General features: G+C 40.7%; 1 protein-coding gene across 2 annotated transcripts in view; it reads left to right on the top strand.

Annotated features, from left to right (window-relative positions):
* atm (ATM serine/threonine kinase) overlaps positions 1-25,957 on the top strand; it is a 193,120-nt gene that overhangs the window by 118,016 nt on the left and 49,147 nt on the right. For both annotated transcript variants that reach the window (XM_072263105.1, XM_072263103.1), the window contains exons 36-48: positions 655-831; positions 3,429-3,603; positions 5,382-5,469; positions 5,825-5,983; positions 7,394-7,502; positions 13,122-13,210; positions 16,114-16,216; positions 18,573-18,721; positions 22,451-22,555; positions 22,781-22,900; positions 23,560-23,794; positions 24,031-24,183; positions 25,736-25,855. In XM_072263105.1, coding sequence (XP_072119206.1) covers positions 655-831; positions 3,429-3,603; positions 5,382-5,469; positions 5,825-5,983; positions 7,394-7,502; positions 13,122-13,210; positions 16,114-16,216; positions 18,573-18,721; positions 22,451-22,555; positions 22,781-22,900; positions 23,560-23,794; positions 24,031-24,183; positions 25,736-25,855 — 1,782 coding nt within the window. The remainder of the gene's footprint in view (positions 1-654; positions 832-3,428; positions 3,604-5,381; positions 5,470-5,824; positions 5,984-7,393; positions 7,503-13,121; positions 13,211-16,113; positions 16,217-18,572; positions 18,722-22,450; positions 22,556-22,780; positions 22,901-23,559; positions 23,795-24,030; positions 24,184-25,735; positions 25,856-25,957) is intronic.

The raw sequence follows: 25,957 nt of genomic DNA, 5'->3' as shown, positions 1-25,957 counted from the left end.
CACAGTTTTGAATACTTTCTATATTTGCTTGACCTTCCCTGTTGCAGAAACAGTTTTTTTTAAATAATAACTTTATCCATTACATCAAGCATTAGCCATTGGTTCTATAGTGCACCTTTTCTATGGTATCAATATCCCTTCTTTAAAAGGGCACTTAAGATGCACATATTATTCCAGTAATGATCTGTGAGGTTCTTATGCTGATTTATCATGCAAAGTTTGTTCTCAGTGTCCTACTATAGAACTCCCACGATCTTTTTGCAGCATTTTGGTGTTTTTCCATATAGGTTCCCATAACCTTAAAAAATTTTATTTTTATTGTGTCTTCTAATTAATCTTATTGCACTTTGCTAATGCACAATTTTCTTCATTGAAAACCAATTGAAACTTGTTTTCACATCTTAAAAATTGATCATGAGTAAAGTAGTGGAAGGCTGCTTGTTGCCATAATGTAACAGCCTACAGTAATTTTAACTCAACCATAACCTGTTCCAAACCAAACATTTGTCATACTTTTTTCACAAAATCTTTAAAATGATTGTGTGAATTATTTGAAATTTCAACTTCTGCATAAAATAGTTGAATATAAACTGGTAGTTTTTTGTATTAATGGTTTATAAACCATTTTGTAAATCTTATCATTTGTTGGCATAGGCTTCTGAGTCGCCGGTAGTTAGCAGATCCAGTCCTTCTGAAAAGCTTGATGATGGCTGTTTGTGGATACCTCAGGGTGCAAACCATGACACGTGGGTAAAAACACTAACCTGTGCACTATTAGACAGCGGAGGTGTGAAAAGTGAAGTTCTTCAGTTAATAAAGCCGCTGTGTGAGGTAATCTGAATCTTGGTGATTATTTTGTGCCTTTGTGTGAAATGTATATTTAATTATCAGCGTTTCATCAATACATAATTAGTGGAATAATAAGCAAAATATGATTTTATAACTCAGTTAATATGAATGAGGGTTACACCCTTGTTGTTTTGCCACCCTCAATTTACTAGCTACTGGGCAAACAGCAACTTGAGATGGAAGAAATGCTGGCAAAAGTGATTAATAGGGGTATTGTTCAGTAGGTTTATTCACGAAATACACTAATTAGATCACCAGAAAAGGATGCCCAGTTAATAACCGATCAGATTGACATGAGACCGTGCACGTTTGGTAATAAAGATTTTATTTGTGTCTATTTCTGTTTCAATTGTTAATGCTGATGACCTTCTTGAGAATTTAGGTAATCAGAAGGAGAGTTTATCTCAGTTCAAATAACCAGCTCATTAAAACATACTGATGAGAGCAGCAAGTTGGTTCAGTGCCTCAGTCTTCCTCCAAGTCATTTCTCGGATTAAGCTGGTTATACTCACCAGTGAGATATTTAACGAATTGACATACTGTTTTCATAAGGCACTGAAAGTCAACTTCACAGTTCATTTTTCTCAAAGAGACTCCTGGTGGGGAAGTGAACTCTGTTTGAGATACATGCTTCACTTTTCTGGTCTAGGTCTGTGGTCCGTAGAAAGATGTTTAAACTAAGTATTTGAGCCAGACTTACAAATTGTGACACCTTGACCCCATAGACAATAAATATTTGCATTTCAACTGTTATATCATTGAAAATACATGAAAATTGTAGGAGATGTAGGTTTCCTAATTAGTTGCAGAGTGCTTTTTGGTAGCTGTTGCTGGAGAGGTTACTGGTTCAAGTCGCTACTGTCGGAGAGGCCGCTGGTTCGTGTCGCCTTCCTCGGTGAGGCCGCTGGTTCGTGTCGCCTTCCTCGGTGAGGCCGCTGGTTCGAGTCACCTTCCTTGGTGAGGCCGCTGGTTTGAGTCACCTTCCTCGGTGAGGCCGCTGGTTCGAGTCACTGCCGTCAGAGAGGCTGCTGGTTTGAGTTGCTGCCCTTGGACGGGTTGCTGGTTTGATTCACCACCATCAGAGAGGCTGCTGGTTTGAGTTGCTGCCCTTGGAGGGGCTGCTGGGTCGTGATGTTCTCAGAGATGTTATCAAAAATCTGAGATTTATTGATTGAACTGTAGTTCAAAGTAACTGTAGTTCGTATTGGCTTCTCTCAATTCTATGTTAATTTTTTCATGTTCTCGCCTATTCTTCCTTGTTGCCAATTGGTGGGCTGGCGGATTGGGTGATCTATTAGTTCCTGTGTGAAGGAGGGATTGGAGGGGGGTTTGGGGTTTGTGAGTTTTTGTTTCTTTTTCTTTATCTTTTTGTGTGGGGGGATTGATTTTTTCTTTCAACTACTTATATAGTTTTCTGTAATTTATGGCTATCTGGAGAAGAGACAAATTTCAGAGTTATATTCTGCATAGTTTGATAATAAAATGAACCTTTGAACCTTTAATAAATATCAACAAGAGACCATTGTAGTAAAGATATTCAGTGTACTTGTGCTTTTATACAACAGTAGCTCCTCACTTCCAAGAGAAATAGCTGACATTCTTAAATCACAGTGCTGTTTTGTATATTAATGCCATTAGATAATTCTGAAGTGATTAAGAGGCAAGATAGTGGCAGTGACAAAATTAGTTAAACCATAATACTGAGAAAACTCAACTAATATTGTTTGCAACACACATAAAAGTTGCTGGTGAACGCAGCAGGCCAGGCAGCATCTATAGGAAGAGGTACAGTCGACGTTTCGGGCCGAGACCCTTCATCAGGAGGGTCTCGACCCGAAACAATATTGTCAGGAAAACAATATTGTTTTCTGTTCAGCCTGAGTAGTCTGTGCTCTAAACAGATTATTCAGTATTTATGTACATTAATGTGTTGGCGCGTGGCCAAGTGGTTAAGGCATTGGTCTAGTGATCTGAAGGTCACTAGTTTGAGCCTCAGCTGAGGCAGCATGTTGTGTCCTTGAGCAAGGCACTTAACCACTAATTGCTCTGCGACAACACCGGTGCCAATCTGTATCAGTCCTAGTGTCCTTCCCTTGGGCAACATTGGTGGCGTGGAGAGGGGAGACTTGCAGCATGGGCAGCTGCTGGTCTCCCATACAACCTTGCCCAGGCCTGCGCCCTGGAATCCTTCCATGGCACAAGTTCATGGTCTCACAAGACTAACAGATGCCTATTATGTACATTAATCAGTGTTGTTTTGAAATTCACAATTGTAATATCATGATTGTTTTGCTGAGTAGCTCTAAGTGCCCCAGTTACCAAATGTATACCCAGTTTTTCTGTAATTAGTTATTTCACTGTTGCTCAGTGACTTAATTAACAAAACCTGTACTTTGTTCTATATTTATTATAGATTTAGCAGAGCCAAGAATTTGCAGTTTCCTATTTGAAAACTAATATTTTGAAAGTCACAGTTAGCACTGGGTTCTGAACTTTTAAAAACTTATATGCAGATTTATACTTCATACATTATAATTCTGAATTTGATTTTGTTAATGGTTGTTAATTTATTTCATCAGGTGAAGGCTGACTTCTGCCAGATGGTCCTACCATACTTGATCCATGACATTCTCCTTCCTGGCGATAATAATTGCTGGCAGGAGTTGTTATCTAACCACATTCAAAGTTTCTTTAATATGTGCTGCAGAATAGGATCAACCTCTAGCCGATCCACTACACCAGCTATGGACTCAGGTAAATAGATTTGGGGTGCGTTTGCTAAGAAAGGTATTTCAATAATATTTGGATTTGCATGCATGAATCAGTTTAAAATATTTTAGAAAGTAAGCTAATGCTTGTAGGAAACCTTGGATAATTAACTAATAATGCCTACCACCTTGTTATTTTGAGTCAAAGAAAACTACAGAACATAAGCAAGCCCTTTTAATCAATGCCGAATTCTTAATCTGCCTAGTTCCATCAAGATGCCCCAAATCATAGCCCTGTATATCTCTCCAATCCATGTACGTATTCAAATTTCTTTTAAATGTCTAGCTCACACAACCTCAGTGGAAAAATCCTGCTTGCATTTATCCTATCTATAACTCTCTTCAGTTTCCTACACTTTAAGGAATAAAGTCCCAAACTATTCAACCTTTCCCTATAACTCAGGTCCTCAAGTCCTGGCAATATCCTTATAAATGTTGTCAGTACTCTTTCAATCTTACTGACTTCTTTCCTATAGGTACTATAGGTGACCAAAACTGCCCACAATGCTCCATATTAGGCCTTACCAATGTATTATGTGATTTCAACATAGCATCCCAATTCCTGTACTCAGTACTTTGATTTATGAAGGCCAATGTGCCAAACCTTTATGACCTTATCTACCTGTGACACAACTTTCAAAGAATTATGGATCTGTATTCCCAGATCCTTCTGTTCTGGCACACTCCTTGGTGCCCTACTGCTCACCATGTAAGTCCTACCCTAGTTTGTCCTTCCAAAGTGCAACACCTCACACTTGTCTGCATTAAATTCTATCTGTCATTTATCAGCCCATTTTTCCAGCTGGTCCAGAGCCCACTGCAAACTGAACGGTCTTGATCAACCTCCCATGCAGGAACTTGTTATATCTGTAGGAGCCTTTGGGATTCTTCATCACTTTGTCTGCTAGAGCAATCTCGGATCTTCTTTTAGCCCTCCAGATTTTCTTCTTAAGTGTTCTCTTCCATTTCTTATACTCCTCAAGTACTTCATTTGTTCTTGCCTGCCTATACCTGCTAAACAGCTCTTTCTTCTTCTTAACATAAAGCTAAGCCACTAATCCATTGCAGACTGTGTCATGCAAAAAGTTCACCTTGAGTCTGCTCAGTTTGTTTCAAGGAAAAGCCTGTATCACTGCTGTCTACTGGGTATTCCTAGTCCAGAATTGTAATTGGCAGAACGAGCACAACATCACATAGGTTGTCCACGTATGTTGTCAGGTACATGTTGGCCCATCTGTGGGAGAATGTATAGTTCTCACATTAGCCTACTCAATTACTTCAGAAACCACAAGTTCGTGGAAGCAAGTGATCCTTGATCTCTAGGACTGCGTAAGAAGAAACTGCTGCCTCTATGTTAAAGGATGTAGAACTTCTCTCCTTGGCTTCACATCTTCTATTATTTTGCCAGGAAAAATACATTTACCAAAGATGATGCAATGGTCCACCTCAACAGTTATCTCAGAATAGAAATGTTACCACTTATTAAGTCATCAACAAAGTAACTATTCCTCTAAAAGTAATCCTTTCTGATTAAATATACAAAAATATATTTTTATTTATAAAATCCTCAGCTGTTTAGATGTTGGGGTCTTCTTTGCCTTCAAATGTTTGTGGCTTGGCCCTGTCATTATCACCAGATATATCTGATAATATTTCTAAATGGCTGTAAAGTGCTGTGAGTACAATCCATTAGTTGTGAAAGGTGTTGCAACTTAAAGCTTTTCTATATTTCCATTTGCTTAAACTGTTTTATTACTTTTTCAGAAACAGACAGCCTTCCCCAGGGATATATGGATAAAGTCTCTCGGCGCACAATGCTGGCGGTGGTCAATTACTTACGCAAGCAAAAAAGGTCTCAACAAAATTAGTTCATGTTCTTTTAATTTAGGAAGCAGGAAGTACTAAAATGACACAACAGGTCTTTCGCCATCTGAAGAAGAAAAGTTCATCAGCAAAAATTCTGTAACTCGTAAGAAAGCTTCAGTGAATGGCTGTGGCAAAAGTATTAAACTGAATTTATTTCTCAGATTGTTACCGGAATGAATTACCTCAATGTCAAATCACAGTGATTTTGATTTAATGTTGCCATCAATGCCATCATATTCTTTGAGTTAATAACAACTTAATTGAATTTGTTTAATTTTAAGTATTTGATATGAAGACTTCATGAGAAGCTGTTTCATTCATTTGATGTTTTCTTATTCTAGACATCAGCTGAGCACTGCTTGGGATGACAACTTCTGGCTAGATCTGAATTACCTGGAGGTTGCTTTGACAGCCCAGTCATGTGCAGCTCATTTTACAGCCTTGCTTTATGCAGAAATCTATGCAGATAAAATCAGATCTGAAGAAGAAGAGTTGAAACGGTACTGGTTTTAAGTTGTAGCAAGTAATACAAGGTCATTATTTAGTATGAACTGTGCTGTGTCCATGTCTGACAATTTATCTTAAATATAAAATAACACCATTTTAAACTTTACCATAGTGTGCAAAGGCTTCACTCAATCAATATTAATAGATTGTTTGAAACAAATATAGGTATTTTGATTGGCAGCTTTCTGTTTTGATTTGGCATCTATTTAAATTCATCTGGATTCCCTTTTGAGTGTATGGTCTCAGAGCACGGAGTGGATAATTGATGCTCACGTGATTTTTCTGCTATACACAGTATGGTAGACAATTAAAGGATACAGTAATAGTTTAAGATTGAACAAGTGATTACTGAACCAGTTTGGTCGTCTTCGTTCTCTTGTCAACAACTGAGGGAGATGTTTAAAAGTGGAGAAGCAGGCAGTTTTATTCAGCCTGTTAACTGAACGTAAGGCAGAGAGGCATAGATAGAGTAGACAGACAATACCTTTATCCTAGGGTTGAAATGTCTAATACCAGAGGGCATGCATTTCAGGTGAGGGGGTAATTTTAAAGGCAATGTGAGGGGCAAGCTTTTTTTTATATACAGAGAGTGGTGGGTGCCTGTGATGGTGGTATAGGCAAATACATTAGAGACTTTTAAGAGAGATTTAGACACATGAATGTGAGGAAAATGGACATTGTGTGAGCAGAAGAGATTAGGTAACCATTTAGTTATTGATTTAATTGGTTTGGCACAACATTGTGGGCTAAAAGTCCTGTTCCTGTGCTGTACTGTTCTATGTAAGGTCAGTAGCTAAAGTGAAAATGAAGGAGATCACTGGATTCACCCTGATACATGAACAAGAAGAAATAGTAAACTGGTATTTGCCTCAAGGTGTGCATTCTAAGTGTGATATCAAGTAATTCTGGAAAAGAAACATAAGAACAGAAATTCCCCAAGTGTTGTTTTTCAAAATTCACCCAGTGGCTGGTTGTAGTCAGGTGGGATAATCTATAACAGAATGCTACAACAGAGAAACAGGGAACTCGTGCTTCCAGTGTGGAAAGAGTGGTTGGTGGGAATAGTGTGGCACAAGATAGTATTTACAAGGAGATAAATTATGTTCAGAGCAGAACTATTGTGGGGAGGATAGAACATGGTTGATGGCTTTGGGTAGTAACTTAAGGGAAATGGAATTAACAGACACATCGCAGGTCATTTATAGTGAAGATTGCAGCGTCAGAGTGAAACAGTCCCGACCCAGGTATAAAGCCTTAATGGCATTTACCTTACCTTCAAATTTTTTATGCTTGATTTCTCTAAGTTCAAAGTTTGTTCAAGTGGTATGCACCCAATTGAAGATCATAGTAAAAGATGCTATGGTAACACAACGTATGTTTAAAGAACTGTTTATGGTACTTAGGGGTTCTTACAAAGCAGCTCGCAGCTTGAAGTTTGATGAAAGCAGCCAAGAGCTAACAGTCTCCAGCTTGAGCAGCAAAAGCAGAGAAGAAACGGGGATTGGCTTACAGGTACATAAATGTCCCTTCCCTCTTTTCTGCAGCAAACTGTCCAGCAAGAACTTAATCACCTGTATTTCATTTTCCATTGTAGCAGTGCAATCTATGAATAATAGATTGGTTTGAGTTATAGAACACTACAGCACAGAAGCAGGCCCTTTGGCCCATCTAGTCTGTGCTGAACCATTAATCTGCCTAGTCCCATTGAACTGCACTCGGACCCTGGCCCCTCATATCCCTCCTGTCCATGTACCTTTCCAAATTTCTTTTAAATGTTGAAATCAGCCCCAACCCCACATCCACCACTTGTGTTGGCTGCTCGACCGCACTCTCACCAACCCTCTAGGTAATGAAATTCCCCCTCATGTTCCCCTTAATTATTTCACCTTTCACCCTTAATTAAGACCTCTAGTTGTTGTCTCACCCAACCTCAGTGGAAAAAGCTTGCTTGCATTTATACTATCTATACCCCTCATAATCTCAAACCTCCCTGCAATCTTCTACGTTCTAGGGAATAAAGTGTTTCCTATTCAGTCTTTCCCTATAACTAAGAGCCTCAAATCCCGGCAACATCCTTGTAAATTTTCCCTGCACTCTTTCTATCTTATTTACTTCTTTCCTGTATATAGGTTACCAAAACTGCACACAGTACTCCAAATTAGGCCTCACCAATTGTTTATATATTTTCAATCTGACATCCCCAACTCGTGTACTCATTATACTGATTTATGAAGGCCAGTGTGCTAAGAGATCTCTTTACGACCCTGTCTACCTGTGACACCATCTGCAAGGATTAATGGATCTGTATTCAATGATCTCTCTGTTCTGCTCCACTCCTTAGTGCCCTAACAGTTAACATGTAGGTCCTACCCTGATTTGTCCTCCCAAAGTGCAACACTGACACTTGTCTGCATTAAATTCCATCTGCCATTTTTCTGCCCATTTTTTTATCTGGTCCAGATCATGCTGCAAGCTTTGGTAGCCTTCCTCCTTGTCTGCTGCACCCCTTATCTTGGTGTCATCTGTAAATTTGCTCATATAGTTGACCACATTATCATCCAGATCATCAATACTGTAGATGACAAACAATGGACTCAGCACCAATCCCTGCAGCACACCACTAGTCACAGACCTCCAGTCATACAGGCAACCATCTACTACCACTCTCTGGCTTTTTCCACAAAGCCAATGTCTAATCTAGTTTACTACCTCATACTGAATGGCAAGTGACTAGACCTTCTTGATAACTTTTTTGAAAAACTCTATTAGATTCTGTAGTACAACTTACGATGCACAAAGACTAACCCTAATCAGTCCCTGATAAATAAATACTTATTTATCTTGTCCTTAAGAATACTTTCCAATGACTCCCACAACTGATGTCAGGCTCAACGAACTGTCATTTCCTGGCTTATTCTTAGAGCCTTTCTTAACAACAGAACAACATTAGCTATCCTTCAATCCTCTGACACCTCACTTAAGTTTAAGGTGTGTTAAATATCTCTGCTAGGGCCCCTGCAGTTTCTGCACTGGCTTCCCACAAAGTCCGAGGGGACAGCTTGTTGGGCCCTGGGGATTTATTCACCCTAATTTGCCTCAAGGCAGCAAACACCTCTTCCTCTGTGTTCTGTATGGGATCCATGAAGTCAATGCTGCTTTACCTCATTTCTGTAGACTCTGTGTCTGTCTCCAGAGTAAATACAGATACAAAAAGTCAATTTAAGATCTCCTTCATTTCTTTCTGCTCCACCCATAGATTACCACTCTGATCTTCCAGGGGACCAATTTTGACCTTTCTATCCTTTTGCTCTCAATATATCTGCAGAAGCCCTTGAGATTCTCCTTCACCTTATCCACTAGAGCAACCTCATGTCTTCTTTCAACCCTCCTGATTTCCTCCTTAAGTGTTCTCTTGCAATTCTCATACTCCTCAAGTATCTCACCTTTCCCTGCCTGCGTATACTTGTTATGTATCTCCTTACTTTTCTTAACCAGGGCCTCAATATCTCTTGAAAACCAAGGTTTCCTAAACCTGTTATCTTTACCTTTTGTTCTGATAGGCACATACAAGTTTTGTACTCTCAGAATTTCACTTTTGAAGGCTTCCCATTTACCAAAGACACCTTTGCCAGAAAACAATCTATCCCAGTCTACACTTCCCAGATATCTTTCTGATACCATCAACATTGGCCTTTCTCCAATTTAGAATCTCAACCTGAGGACCAGACCGATCCTTTTTCATAATTACCTGGAAACTAATGGCATTATGATCACTAGATGCAAATTGTTCCTCTACATAAACCTCTGTGACCTGCCCTGTCTCATTTCCTAATAAGAGATCTAGTATCGCATCCTCTCTAGTTGGGATGTCGATATACTGATTAAGGAAATTTCTTTGAACACATTTGACAAGTTCTTTGTCGTCCAGCCCTTTTATAATATGGAAATCCTAATCAATATGTGGAAAGAAAAGCACCCTATTACAACCTTGTGTTTCTTGCAACAGTCTGCGATCTCTCTACCAATTTGCTCTTCTAAATCCTCCGGGCTGTTGGGTGATCTGTAATATAATCCCATTAATGTGGTCATCTCTTTCTTATTTTTCAGTTCCACCCTTATAGTCATAATAAACGAGCTCTGCTGTCTGTTCTGTCTGTGGACTGCCTTGACATTTTCTGTTACCCCTTAATGCTATCCCTCCCCCTTTAATCCCTCCTACACTATCACATGTAAAACAACAGAACCCTGGAACACTGATCTGACGGTTCTGCCCCTCCTGCAACCAAGTTTCACTAATAGCTACAATGTCATAATTCCATGTGCTGATCCATGCCCTAAGCTCAAACCGCCTTTCTGACAATATTCATTGCATTGAAATGTACACAGCTCAGAACATTAGTCCCACCATGCTCAACTATTTGATTCCTGACCTTGCAGATAGGCTTAACAACATCTGTCTCCACAACTTCTCCACCATCTGTTCTGGCTCTTTGGTTCCCATTTGCCTGCAAGTCTAGTTTAAATCTCCACCCCTCATGCAGCACTAATAATCCTTCCCAGTAGGATATTAGTCCTCCTCCAGTTCAGGTGAAAACCATCCCTTCTGTACAGGTCCCACCTCCCTGGAAGAGAGCCCATGATCCAAAAATCTGAAACCCTCCCCGCTGTACCAAGTCCTTAGCCATGAGTTGATCTGTATGATCTTCCTATTTCTGGCTTCATTAGCACTTGGCATGGGTAGCAGTCCTGAGATCCCAACCCTGGTGGTCCTGTCCTTAGCAGCTAATTTCCTGAATTCACTTTGCCAAACCTTTTTACCCATCCTACTCATATCATTGGTACCGACAGGACCAGGACTGCTGACTGTTCAAAATTAATCATCAAAGCATGTATAATATATACAACCTTGAGATTCGTCTCTTTACAGGCAGCCATAAAACAAAAAAAAACACACCAATACAACCCATTAAAAAAAGACCAGTAAACACCCAATGTGCCAAAAAAAGACCAAATCATGCAAACAATAGAAAATAAGCAAATAACGGTCAGCACTAAAGTTCCTGAAAGTGAGTTCACAGCCACGAAGCCAGTCATCTCTACAGCTAGTTCAGGAGCCCATGAGTTGCAGGCCACAGCCTCAGTTCAGTGCAGAGTTGAGTATAACTCACAGAGCAGCGAGCTGAACACCAGCCTGTCCCTTGCCTCCAGCTCCAATACCCTGGCCTTTTCAATCTGGCCCAGTGTTTAAATTGGACTCCATCCTCACTCTCAGACCCGGGTCCCACAACCTCAGATCAACCCATATTCAACCTTTCCAATCTGGCACGGCACTTAAATCAGTCAAACATCAGCTCATTACTCATTCTCAGAGCTGAGCCCCAACCCTTCCCTCAGATCTGCCTTCAAGTCCACTTCAGCAATGGTTAAATATTAGCATGTTCCCCCCTCTCCGGCCCGCGCCCCGCCGCCTCTATTTGGCCCATACATGCCATAACCATCCATTTAAGATGCTAAGTTTATCCTCCCTTTTAAGAATGCTGTGGACTCAATCTGAGGTGACCCTGACCCTGGCACCCACCCGGAAGGCAACAAATGATTCAGGAATTCTCATTCTCATCCATAGAACTCCCTTTCTGTTCCTCTAACTAGTGAATCCCTTATCACAACAGCTCCCCTCTTCTTCCCGCTTCTCTCTGGTTGGTCGTTTCACCCCCTCCCCCCTCCCCCCCCCCCAAGAGTATCCAAAGCGGTATACTTTTGGAACAGCCACAGGCGTACTCTGTACTGGCTGCTTATTCCCTTTCCCTTCTGATAGTCACCCAGGAACCTGCCTCCTGCACCTTAGGAGTGACTGCCTCTCTGTGGCTCCTATCTATCACCTCCTCATTCTCCTGTATGAGCTAAAGGTCATCGAACTGCAGCTCCAGTTCCTTAATACGGTTTCTAAGGAGCTGCAGCTCAATGCACTTTGTGCCAATGTATAGTCGTTATCAGGGAAACCGGAGGTCTACCAAAGTTACTAATCTCACACAAGGAACGTATCACTAACTCTGAACCCATTCTCAGTGCACTAGCTATGTACTAACAAAGAAAAAAAACTTACTGGAAACTTACTTAGAGCATGCGCCTGTGCTTATTGGAACCTGTCGAGCCAAAGCTGGACCACTCTTAATACTGCCCCACTCACACAATGAACACGCCAATTACACCTCCCTTCTGTTTAAAAATAAAACTCCTGCTCTGCAAGATGTTGCTCTTTCACTCGCTTCTTCAAAACAGTGACAGATACAGTAATGCAGTGATTGAGTGAATGCAAGTATATAAACAAGAATTCACAATCCCTTGCCACAGTTATTGTATCCCATTAATTTGGACCTATCATGACTACAGTGAGAATTATGTTTGACTGATCGTTGCACCTTGTACATGTAACTAAAATTCAATGATCAATATGTATCTGCTTCTTGATTTCTCCCTATGCCTGCCTGAAACTCTCCAGATCTTCCTCCCATTGCTTCCAACCTGATTCTCCTGGTTTTGTTCCCTTTCACAGTCTTGGAGCAGCCCTTCCCATTGCTTTCCCATTAACAAGATGTATTGAACACTACTTTGTTATTCCTTTTATTTTTACACTATTTATTTGTTTTATATTTTACTGTAATTTTGTTTATTGAAACACAGCACAGAATAACCCCTTCCAGCCCTTGAAGCTGCATTGCCTAGCAATCCTCCAAGTTAATCCTAGCCTAATCATTTGACAATTTACAACGACCAATTAACCTACCAAACGGTATGTTTTAGGACTGTGAGAGGACACCCACGCAATCATGGCGAGAACATATAAAATCCTTACAAGCAGCGGTGGGATGTCTTGAACTGTACTGCTGCCGTAAAACAATAAATTTTGCATCATATATAAATCAGTGATAACATAACTGATTCTGAGGTTTTAGCACCTAGGCCGTACCATTAGGTAGCCCTTCAGTCAGCTAGTCTTTTAACTTTCTGAACCTTTAAATAAAGGAAGTAAGGGGAGTCTTTGGGAGGTCAAAACACTTCACATTACTGCATCAGAGAAAGTAAGAGCTTAAAGGATATTGTTCATGTTTGAACTATTGTGTTTTTCAACAGGAATTGCTAATTGAGGTCTACAGAAGTATCGGAGAACCTGATAGTTTGTATGGTTGTGGTGGAGGGAAGATGTTACACCCACTTGCTAGGTAAAATCTGATTTAATGATATTACTCACTATAAATAACTGATTTTGTTACATTCTGTATTCATTCTCCCATTTCTCTTGATTGTTTAGAGCTCCTACCACACTCACTAGGTTGTGCTACTTGGATGCAGCAGTTTTGATCACCAAAACTTCACTTAGCCATAGCTGCCTGTTGTTTATTTGATTTGGGATCAGTAAGTTGACTGCCAGACGCCTAAGACTGAGGGCCATTAGAGCACAGGTGTTGAACTACCGTGTACTGATTATGATTACAATGTGTTATAGGTCCAAGGATGAAGGTAAGTAAGTTGTGTGCCTAAGCGTAATGCTGTACTGTTTGGACCATGACAGGTGATCCCAGGACTAGATGCCCCAGTTTCCCTGCAGTGATCCAAAAGGAGCATAAGATAGTGAATGAACCAAGTTCACCATATGTAGCAATCATGTCAAAGGTGTGGGGGGAACCAGGGCCAAAAACCAGAATGTACCTTATCAAATTTCTGGATCGATGTGAACCTTCGCAAAAATTATTATTGTTGTGTTTTCTTGGGGGGCATTTTCTTTTACTTGAATGATGCTGAATGAAAGAGCACTGTGCGATTGAATTTCTAGACATACATTTTACCATCTATCAGGCAGGCTGTTCACACTAATCCAAAGCACTGTTTGAAAATCAGCCAGTACTCTAGTCATTTTTTTACAGTGTAGTATTGAGGTGAAAATAGTTGATAGTCTGAGGTAAGTATAAGAAGTATATGTTACATGGAAGTTTGGAAAGAGAGGATGGGACAAAAGAGGCAGATGTTGGAATCAGAAGCAAAAAACAGTATGTTGGTAGAATTCAGTGGACCTAGCAGCATCTATGGAGGCAAAAGGTGCAAGTCAATGTTTTGTGTCAAGATCCTGCATCAGAACTGAGAAGGAAGTGGGACTAAGGTTTGAAATTGCTTAATACTGGATTATAGATATAAATTTTCAACAATGCTAATTTGATTGGTAAATAGCCTTTCTTGTGTTTCACACTGGTGGAAATTACACGGTTACAGCAATGTCCTTTGAATGCTGTTGTGCACTGGATATCCTTATCACAACTGAGCTTGTTGTCAACAAAACTTCCTAATCATTGTATGCTTCAATTCAAAAGATTGTGTGTTGCTGTATATGATTTGTGGCACGCCCTCTTAATAAACCTTGCAGCTTCCACCTAAAACGTACAGTATTCCATTAAAAGGTTCAAATATTTATTGCAATGTGCTAACTAAAATAAACTTGGCAGAAATAATGCAGCAAAACAAGGCAGACATCCCACCCTGCAAAAACTCATTTCAGGGAGGTAGCACCATCAATTTGCGGGAGACTTCCGGGAGAAGTGGGATGTCTGCAATAGAGTAGCTCCTTAGCAGCTAGCCAGCTAGTTTAAATAATGTTAGCTATGTTAATGAATGAATGTCACCTGTTAAACTCACCTCAACATGTCTTTTACAGTCTTAACCCACCATGGGCAATAGAAAAGTCATTGCTGCAAACAGTGCAGCGAGCAACACTGTCATTATTTTGACCCCTATTAGGCAGGGGTACACTTTAGTGTAGTCTGGGGTGACATACGTTTTATATTTTTTCGGAAAACTGCAATGGCGCGCTCTCTCTCTCTTTTGTGGTTGCGCGCTCTCGCTTGCTTTCTCTCTCACTCGCTCTCTCTCCCTCTCGCCTTCGCGCGCTCTCGCTTTCTCTCTCTCTCTCGCTTGCCTTCGCGCGCTCTCTCTCGTGGTTGCTCTCGCGCTCTCTCTTGCTTTCTTTCGCTCGCTCTCAAAAAAATTGATTTCTGTGATATTGTATATAATTTGTGGGCATCAGGGAGCCACTATTAATATGCGGGAGACTCCCGGAGGTTCCGGGAGAGGTGGGATGTCTGAGAAGGAAGTGTTGCTGATAATGTGGAGTGGTTTACAAAGCCTTCTCAGTACCATTGCTAATTAGATCCACCATGCACATTTAACTATACAGTGTGATCACAGTGGTTGTAGCTGTAATTTTAGAAAGGCCTGGTCACGATATAGTATATCCAAGACATTGTATACCCATATTACAAAAACAGAGATTGTCAGGGTCATATATTATGACATCTGCTTCAAGGCTGGAGCCAATATTGTAGATCATTAATCTATTGTTTTTAGAATTGCTGATCAGAGCCTGCAGCCTGAGGGGATAACAAAACTGTCAGCTTCTAACTTTTCCATAAGCCTAAAGAAACACTTTCAGCAGCTTTATCATTAATTCTTTTGTGTACCATGCTAACCTATTGATGTGTGATCTCCAGTAATGGAGCAAGGAATTTCTTATATTTACAATGAATGCTACAACTTAGCATTTCTTAATGTTATGTATTATGTACATATGTAGCTAATTTCACTGTTATGGGTGACTTGATGGGAATCTTCAATTTTTTTTTACATTGAATTAATTGGAGGAAGAGGGGGAGTAAATCAAATGAATACATTAAATCACAAGACCAGCAGAGGACATGCGAAAAAAGTTACTTAGAGATGGTTGTAGAGGAATTGTAATTATACAGTGGAATAACGGAAAATAGATATATAGTTGGAAGCAAGCAAAGAGATTGAAATGGATTTATAAAACGATGGAAATAGCATTGTCTTAATTGTGTATGCATTTGTGCTGAGTAACTCTGGAGCATCAAAGTAGAAGTTGGTGGCAATATAACTGAACTTAAGATACACAGTTAACACTTATCATGCATACAAGAAAATTTGCTGTTTTGGAGAAACTAGTTACAAACAATATGCAGTAGACAATTTATCACAAATAAAAATTTCAGAAGAAAGTAATCCTACTTTGTTTACTATTCACATTATTAACTTAATATTTTGTTCTTCAATGTAACAGAGTTCGAACATATGAGCATGAAGTGCTATGGGATAAGGCTCTTGTAACATATGACATTGAAAAGAACCTTCCTGTCTCTACACGGCAAGCCGGTATTGTCCAGGTAGGATTCATTTCATATGGGTCTTAACACTAGTGCTAAACATGCACTATATTACTGTAACCATGATAACTGCTTGGCTCAGAATATGAAAAGTCATAAATTTACCTGCAGGTTTTTCATTCAGAAAACTTGCAGAGAATTTTAGGGAACATTTCTAAGACCACCCATTCTGTGGTTGAGTATAGCTTTCACATTTTGAATAATTTTGTAATAATTTATTCAATAATCATTACCAAACTAGAATGAAACACTCAGACTAGTTACTCTTTCAATTTTCTTCTCATCAGCAACAAAAGATTAAAGTCCTCACTCTGAGAGTTAGAAAAAAGATGAGAAAAGAAGGGTGAGCATTTGCATAGAGTCTTCTTTATTCTCAGAATAATCAAACCACTTTAGAGCCAATAACACTTTTTAAAGTGTAATCACAGTGGTGAAAACAGCACCCAATTTATGCACAGGTTCATGACGACCATTTAGTCAGTTTTAGCAAGGGATTGTAGATTAAGATTACATTATACACTTTTACCCCTTCTCTAATGTCACTTCCACATCTAAACATGGTCACTACTTGGCTTATTTGAGGGTTGCAGACTAGAGAGTGGGTGGCAGTACACTTAAAAAGCTGCCATAAAAAGTGAAAGCTATATCAATAGAAAAAAAGAAAGGATTGGCACAGTAGAGAAGCTTCAAGTGTAACGTTATTACAGCACCAGTGGCCCGGGTTCAATTCCACTGTTGTCTGTTTCCTCCAGGTGTTCCAATTTCCTCCCACCTGCCAAAAACATGGGTAATTGGTCTCATGATGCAATTGGCCAGCATCGGCTTGTTGGTCTGCAAGGGCCTGTTATAGTGCTGAATCTTTAAATTAAAAAATACATTAGTCATGTCTTTGGAGGTAATTACCCTGCTAAAGGATGTTTAGAATGCCAGAAAAGAATGCAAAGAAAATTCTCATCCAGAAAGTAATATCTCCAGTGCAAGACACTTATTTGAGTGTCAGTCTGGGTTTTAGTGTTCAAATCTCAGGAAAAGAAGACATATCCTGGCCTTCTTACATTCTTCATCTATTAGATAAGATCCTGAGAATCCTACATCACCAGGATATGCTTGGCCTTTGAAGACAGCAGGTAGTGGCAGAGGGATGTTACTCTGCAGGTCTGCAAGAATCAGTGCTGGGTCCTTTGTTGTTTGTGATAAATTAGGCAACAATGTAGATAGATAGGCATCCGTTAGTCTCGTGAGACCATGGATTTGCGCGTTGGAAGGTTTCCAGGGCACAGGCCTGGGCAAGGTTGTACGGAAGACCAGCAGTTGCCCATGCTGCAGGTCTCCCCTCTCCATGCCACCGATGTTGTCCAAGGGAAGGGCACTAGGGCCGATACAGCTTGGCACCGGTGTCATCGCAGAGCAATGTGTGGTTAAGTGCCTTGCTCAAGGACACAACGCGCTGCCTCAGCTGAGGCTCGAACTAGCGACCTTCAGATCCCTAGACCAACGCCTCAACCACTTGGTCACCTACCAACACAATGTAGATGGGCTGATTATTAAGTCTGATGTAGGTCCATAGCTCACTGAAAGTGACAATTAGGAGAGGTAGGTGCCTGGAACATGCCACCAGAGAAGTGCTGGAGGTGGATCCAAAGTAACATTTAATGAGCATCATTTAGACAGTGAGGGAATGGAGGGATATGGATCACATGCAAGTGGATGAAATGTTTGGATTTGTGTGATGGTTGGCACAGGCATTGTGGGCCATAGGTCTGCTCTTGTGCTGTACTATATTCTCTGTTCTGTGTTAATTGCGCAGGTTGGGGGTAAAAAAACAACTAAAGTTAGAAACCTAGTGGCCTGGGAAGTCCTCAACATTAAATTCAGGAGCGAAATTCTCTGAATTTGATGGAATCAGAAGTAGTCAAATAAACACCTTTCTAGTTACAAAACAGTATAGCGCTTTAAAAATAAAGACAAGTGTCTCTTCTCCACAGTAGTGCCACCATTTCATTTTAGCATGTTCCATAACAAACGTAGCTGAATATTATATATCTAAGAGACAAATTGGCACTTTGACATTTGCACAACATTCATTCCAAAATCATATAGAGGCCACAGTGAAACTATTGTAATCTACTTAGGAAATTAAGTAAAATCTAACATGGGCAGTTATATCGCATTGACATAACATTTATAAACCAAGTAATATAAGCACTCAGAGCACCACCTACTCATTTATGAGATGCAGACCTATTTTATTTTTGTGATGTTGACAAGAAGTCTGCTTTTCTTCTCATATCTCATATATTTCTGTTTAAAATGTTCAGAGTTACTAAAACTATGAATTTGTATTTGTTTATTTTAGGCTTTGCAGAACTTTGGACTATGCCATATACTAACTACGTATCTAAAGGGACTTGAAGTTGAAAACACAGAATGGTGCGAGGAATTGCAGGAAATTCGTTTCCAGGCAGCCTGGAGAAACATGCAGTGGGATCATATTCCTCCAAGCAGGTAAATGCAAAGTTTCCTGCTACGAATAAACTGAATTATGCTGTTCTTTAATGTAAAATGGTTTATTAAAATTGTGCCTTAATTATAGTTTTCTGTGGTAAATAGACTTCAAACCGGCCAAATCCTTTGAAAATTAATTGGTAACCACCAAACTCACTTTTAGTTACAAAATACATACACAATTCACTTTAATTCTGTCAGTTATCACTCAAACAGAAACCCTAGTTACATTGTGTTTGTGAGGTTCTGAATTTCATCAACTTATATTACAACAATTAAAAGTGCATCAAAAAGAGATGATTGGAATTATTGAAGATTACTAAAAGAGGTGATCCTACCCTTCCAGTACTTATATAGAATGTATAACTGTAGTCAGAATTTGTAACTTAAACTTGGTCTTCAGACCAAATTTTATGGCTTTTACCAGTGACAAAACCATTAATTGTTGCCATTTCTCAGAAGCAGACAGAATTGTATTTTTGATTTCATATATTGGGATGACACGGTAGTGTAGCGGTTAGCATAACATTATTACAGTCCAGTGCATCAGAGTTCGGAGTTCAATTCTGGCATCCTCTGTAAATAACTTTGTATGTTCTTCCTGCATGCGAGAAGCTTTCCTCCGGGTGCTCCAGTTTCCTCCCACAGTCCAAAGATGTACCAGTTAGTAGGTTGATTGGTCATTGTAAATTGTCTTGTGATTCAGCTAGAGTTAAATGGATGGGTTGTTGGGCAGCGCGGCCCAGAAGAGCCTGTTCCACGCTGTATCTCTAAATATATTTGGAGTTCCATAAAAGTTCCAAAGGTGGCATGCAAGATGTTGCTACATAGATTATCTTTCATACAATTGGTTCACAAACAAAATACAGAGAGAAAAGTTAACTGGTTATATTTACAATAGCAGGATATAATTATGAACTACCTGAGAGTTCATGTGTATACCTCAGCTCTTTGCAAGATGTATCAAGGTAATAATTAAGGAGTCAAAAGTCAAATATAGTGCTGATTTAAAACTAGATGGAAGTAGCAAAGACTGCCTTATGGATTAAACAGGAAGGATACTGATGGAATACAATTTAGATAAGCATGAAACTATCCAATAAGAAGATTGTGTTTTAAGAAGATAAGAGTTAAGTAAATGTTGCTAACAACAGGAATTCTGCAGATGCTGGAAATTCAAGCAACTCACATAAAAGTTGCTGGTGAACGCAGCAGGCCAGGCAGCATCTCTAGGAAGAGGTGCAGTCGACGTTTCAGGCCGAGACCCTTCGTCAGGACTAACTGAAGGAAGAGTGAGTAAGGGATTTGAAAGTTGGAGGGGGAGGGGGAGATCCAAAATGATAGGAGAAGACAGGAGGGGGAGGGATGGAGCCAAGAGCTGGACAGGTGATTGGCAAAAGGGATAAGAGAGGATCATGGGACAGGAGGTCCGGGAAGAAAGACAAGGGGGGGGGGACCCAGAGGATGGGCAAGGGGTATATTCAGAGGGACAGAGGGAGAAAAAGGAGAGTGAGAGAAAGAATGTGTGTATAAAAATAAGTAACAGATGGGGTACGAGGGGGAGGTGGGGCATTAGCGGAAGTTAGAGAAGTCAATGTTCATGCCATCAGGTTGGAGGCTACCCAGACGGAATATAAGGTGTTGTTCCTCCAACCTGAGTGTGGCTTCATCTTTACAGTAGAGGAGGCCGTGGATAGACATGTCAGAATGGGAATGGGATGTGGAATTAAAATGTGTGGCCACTGGGAGATCCTGCTTTCCCTGGCGAACAGAGCGTAGATGTTCAGCAAAGCGGTCTCCCAGTCTGCGTCGGGTCTTGCCAATATATCAAAGGCCACATCGGGAGCACCGGACGCAGTATATCACCCCAGCCGACTCACAGGTGAAGTGTTGCCTCACCTGGAAGGACTGTTTGGGGCCCTGAATGGTGGTAAGGGAGGAAGTGTAAGGGCATGTGTAGCACTTGTTCCGCTTACACGGATAAGTGCCAGGAGGGAGATCAGTGGGGAGGGATGGGGAGGACGAATGGACAAGGGAGTTGCGTAGGGAGCGATCCCTGTGGAATGCAGAGAGAGGGGGGGAGGGAAAGATGTGCTTAGTGGTGGGATCCCGTTGGAGGTGGTGGACGTTATGGAGAATAATATGTTGGACCTGGAGGCTGGTGGGGTGGTAGATGAGGACCAGGGGAACCCTATTCCTAGTGGGGTGGCAGGAGGATGGAGTGAGAGCAGATGTACGTGAAATGGGGGAGATGCGTTTAAGAGCAGAATTGATAGTGGAGGAAGGGAAGCCCCTTTCTTTAAAAAAGGAAGACATCTCCCTCGTCCTAGAATGAAAAGCCTCATCCTGAGAGCAGATGCGGCGGAGACGGAGGAATTGCAAGAAGGGGATGGCGTTTTTGCAAGAGACAGGGTGAGAAGAGGAATAGTCCAGGTAGCTGTGAGAGTCAGTAGGCTTATAGTAGACATCAGTGGATAAGCTGTCTCCAGAGACAGAGACAGAGACAGAAAGATCTAGAAAGGGGAGGGAGGTGTCAGAAATGGACCAGGTAAACTTGAGGGCAGGGTGAAAGTTGGAGGCAAAGTTAATAAAGTCAACGAGCTCTGCATGCATGCAGGAAGCAGCGCCAATGCAGTCGTCGATGTAGCGAAGGAAAAGTGGGGGACAGATACCAGAATAGGCACGGAACATAGATTGTTCCACAAAGCCAACAAAAAGGCAGGCATAGCTAGGACCCATACGGGTGCCCATAGCTACACCTTTAGTTTGGAGGAAGTGGAAGGAGCCAAAGGAGAAATTATTAAGAGTAAGGACTAATTCCGCTAGACGGAGCAGAGTGGTGGTAGAGGGGAACTGATTAGGTCTGGAATCCAAAAAGAAGCGTAGAGCTTTGAGACCTTCCTGATGGGGGATGGAAGTATATAGGGACTGGACATCCATGGTGAAAATAAAGCGGTGGGGGCCAGGGAACTTAAAATCATCGAAAAGTTTAAGAGCGTGAGAAGTGTCACGAACATAGGTAGGAAGGGATTGAACAAGGGGGGATAAAACCATGTCGAGGTATGCAGAAATGAGTTCGGTGGGGCAGGAGCAAGCTGAGACAATAGGTCGGCCAGGACAGGCAGGTTTGTGGATCTTGGGTAGGAGGTAGAAACGGGAAGTGCAAGATGTGGGAACTATAAGGTTGGTAGCAGTGGATAGGAGATCCCCTGAGCGGATAAAGTCGGTGATGGTGTGGGAGACAATGGCCTGGTGCTCCTTAGTGGGGTCACGATCGAGGGGTAAATAAGAAGAGGTATCCGCGAGTTGTCGCTGTGCCTCGGCAAGGTAGAGGTCAGTACGCCAGACCAGAACAGCACCCCCTTATCGGCGGGTTTAATAATAAGGTTAGGATTAGTGCGGAGGGAGTGGAGAGCAGAGCGTTCCGAAGGAGTGAGGTTGGAATGGGGACGAGGTGCGGTGAAGTCGAGGTGGCCTGAAACGTCGACTGCACCTCTTCCTAGAGATGCTGCCTGGTCTGCTGCGTTCACCAGCAACTTTTATCTGTGTTGCTTAAGTAAATGTTGCTATTCATTCAAATTTAGGAACCCCTGTGCACAAATGACAAAATTTAACAAGTAATAGCAAGCTGTTAGGAAGACAAATATTATGCTACATTTTTTGCTTTATTTTTCCTACTTTTGTGTTCCTCTATTTCTCCTTCCTCTTTCTAAATTATTTATTTTCCAGAGGCGGAACTTCAGGATTTGGATATCATGAATCCGTGTGCCATGCCTTGCAATCTTTGAAGGATCAAGAATTTTCTTCCTTCCTCGAGGTTTTGAGGGCTGCCAGGTAGTCTTTCAATCAGATGATTTTTTTCCCCAAAGTTTTGTCTACTATTGGCATACTGGAGCAAGTTTTTGTTTTCCTTGTCGTTAGAAATCGTGCAAAACTTGACTGTTATTGAATTCTGCTACAATTGCTCCTCTCAGCTTTCTTTCATGTATTAATTGTGGTTCAAGCCTGCCGAGTAAATATTGGAAGTAATGATTTTGAATACCAACTTTATGCCAATAGGATAAAAGAAGTTGAAGAATTATGCAGAGGAAGCCTGGAATCTGTTTACTCTCTATACCCCACACTATGTAGATTGCAAATACTTGAAGAACTGGAAACCATTGGACAGAGACTGTGCGGGTAACTAACCATTTTTTTCTTAATCCTTTTTTTTATCATTTATACTGAGAATGATATTTATTCTTTATGAAGCAGTTAGTCTTAGCTGTATTCCCCAGAGTTAAAGAACCTCCCTTATCATTGGGGTTTGTATATAATTTTTCCTTAGCTACAGAGATTGTATAATGTCTGTTGAACCACAGTTCAACAAGGAGTCACTATGTTAACGGAAAGGATACAGAGGAAATTCATCAAGAAGGAGCAAAAAGAAATAATGTTTTCTGAACTGGTGAAAATAATATTCAAAATGTTTTGATTTTCGTATGTAGAAGAGGTCAGTGAGTCAGACAGTCTCTATGTAGGGAAATGGCCATCAGTATGTCAGATTGAAAACCATCTTCTGGACCAAAACCCCCATTTCCACCACCCCACCACCTGCTTATCTTCCCCCTCTCATCTAAATTCACCTACCAACTCTTGCTCCAACCCTCCCCTACTCTTTGATACTGTTGTTCTCCCTCTTCTTTCCAGTCCTGAAGAAGGGTCTCAATCTAAAACACCAACTGCCCATTTCCCTTTATAGATGGTGCCTGACCAGCATTTTGGGTGTTGCCTCAGATTTCTGGCATCTGTAGTCTCTCTTTTATCTTTTTTCATATGCGATATTGCTTCATTTTCAGATCTGACCCGGATGATGCATTGAATAAGGTGCACAAAAAATGGCAACAACAACTTCTGCTTCTCAAGGACAGTGACTTTACCTTCCAGGAGCCTATCTTAACCATGAGGACTGTCATTCAGGAACTGCTTATTACAAAAGAAATGGATGGTCAGAGGAAGAACCTCATTAAAGATGCTCTGACTGAGTATTTGCTTGAAATGGCAAAACTAGCACGAGCAGCAAAAAATTCCCAGGTTCAGCATCTTCTGAAGTTATTTTTAGTGGCATTAAGCAATACAAATAGTTAAACTGTTAAGATGATAATAGGTGAACTGTCTTTTTAAATTGAAAGCATCGTGTGATTTATGTGCATATTTCTGAACAAGAGAATATTATGAAGAAAAGTGTTTCTGTATTGATGTCAAGCTGTCTTTAAAATTGTGTTACACTAAATATTTCCATTTATCCAATTAATAAAACTTGTTTACAGCTGGCAGAGAAGGCCATCTTCCAAATCAAGCAACACAATCCGGTTGGGTTTGGTGTTTCTACCTGGCAGCTAGAAGAGGCTCAAGTCTTTTGGGATAAACAGGAACAGAGTCTTTCCCTAGATATTCTCAAACAGATGATTGACAAGTTAGAGGTATGTTCTTTAGGCTGAAATTATGCAACGAAAAGGTTTTGGAATGTTTTAATTGGAATTGGTAAAAATGAATGACGATGTTGTTGACCTAAATATGTATTAAATATTAATCCTTTCCACTCACCTTGAAAGATAAATAAAGTTAACTTAGAATGAGGTTGAGTCAGTGCTGAGAAAGGCAAATACAACATTAGCATTCATTTCAAGAGGTCTAGAATACGAGAGCAGGGATGTGATGCTGAGGCTTTATAAGGAACTGGTGAGGCCTCACCTTGAGTATTGTGAACAGTTTTGAGCTCCTCATCTAAGAAAAGATATGCAGGCATTGGAGAGAGTTCAGAGCAGGTTCACAAGGATGATTCCAAGAATGAAAGGGTTATCATATGAGGAACGTTTGATGGCTCTTGGTACGTATTTGATGGAATTTAGAAGGATGAAGGGAGATCTCATTGAAACCTTTCAAATGTTGAAAGGCCTAGACAGAATAGATATGAAAAGGATGTTTCCCATGGTGGGGGAGTTTAGGACAAGAGGGCACAGCCTCAGAATAGAGGGGCATCCATTTAAAACACAGATGCAGAGAAATTTCTTTTGCCAGAGGGTGGTGAATTTGTGGAATATGTTACCACAGGCAGCTGCGGAGGCCAGGTCATTGGGTGTATGATTGGGCAGAAACTGTTATGTTCTTGATTGGACATGGCATCGAAGGTTTATGGGAGAAGGCTGAGAAGGATCAGCCGTGATTGAATGGTGGGGCAGACTTGATGGGCCAAATGGCCTAATTCTGCTCCAATATCTTATGATCTTGATATTGACTTATTAGCTTCTAAGCCCTTTCAATTTAAGTACCACTCCAATAAGCCAGCTCAACAGCTTCTGGCAGCTAATTCCATGTAGATACCACCCTTTATGTAAAAGAGTTGCCCCTCAAGTTCCTCTTAAATTTTTTCCCTCTCACCTTAAATCTTGCTACCCTCTGGTTCTTGCTACCCCTACCCTGGGAAAAAGACTGAATACATACACCCTATCTATACCCCTCATGATTTTATACACCTCTGTTGGATCATTCTCAGTGTTCTACCCTCTAAAGAATAAAGATCTTAGCTGTCTGTAACTCAGTCTCTTAAGTCCTAGCATTACCCTTGTAAATCCTTTCTGTACTCCTTCCAATTTAATAACATCCTTCCTAGAGCAGGGTGACCAAAACTGCACACAACACGTGTGGCCTTATCCGCATCCTGTACAACTGCACCATGACCTCCCAACTTTTCTATTCAATGCCTTGAGTTATTGAAGGCAGACATGCCAAAAGACTTCCTTTCATCACCCTGACTACCCGTGACTCCTCTTTCAGTGAACTATGTACTTGTACTCAAAGTTGTTGTTGTGTAGAGAAGGCAAGGATATTCAGAAATATTGAAGTAATATAATAAAACCAAGTTGATAGTCCCTGTCAATTGATATTTTCCATGGCATTAAGCTTGTGGCCTCAATTTTATGATCCTGATGTTTTATAATTTTTCCACTTACTCATCTACATTTATCTCCTTAGGGAACAAACGACAAGGAATTAGTGCCGCTCTATATTGAATGCCTTAGACTCTGTGGAACCTGGTTGGCAGAAACATGTTTGGAAAGTCCAGGCACCATCATGCAGAAATATTTAGAGAAAGTAAGCAGGGTTAAATGAACAACTTCTTGTGTACTGCACTGACCTCTTAGGGAAACATTGGGCTTTTTACTTTTATTATACAGTATATAGTATAAAGTGTCG

The sequence above is a fragment of the Mobula birostris genome, chromosome 7 (genome assembly GCF_030028105.1).
Source record: "Mobula birostris isolate sMobBir1 chromosome 7, sMobBir1.hap1, whole genome shotgun sequence".
In the NCBI taxonomy this organism is placed as follows: Eukaryota; Metazoa; Chordata; class Chondrichthyes; order Myliobatiformes; family Myliobatidae; genus Mobula; species Mobula birostris.
The sequence above is the reverse complement of the archived record's forward strand: the minus strand, read 5'-3'. Positions and strand labels throughout refer to the sequence as shown.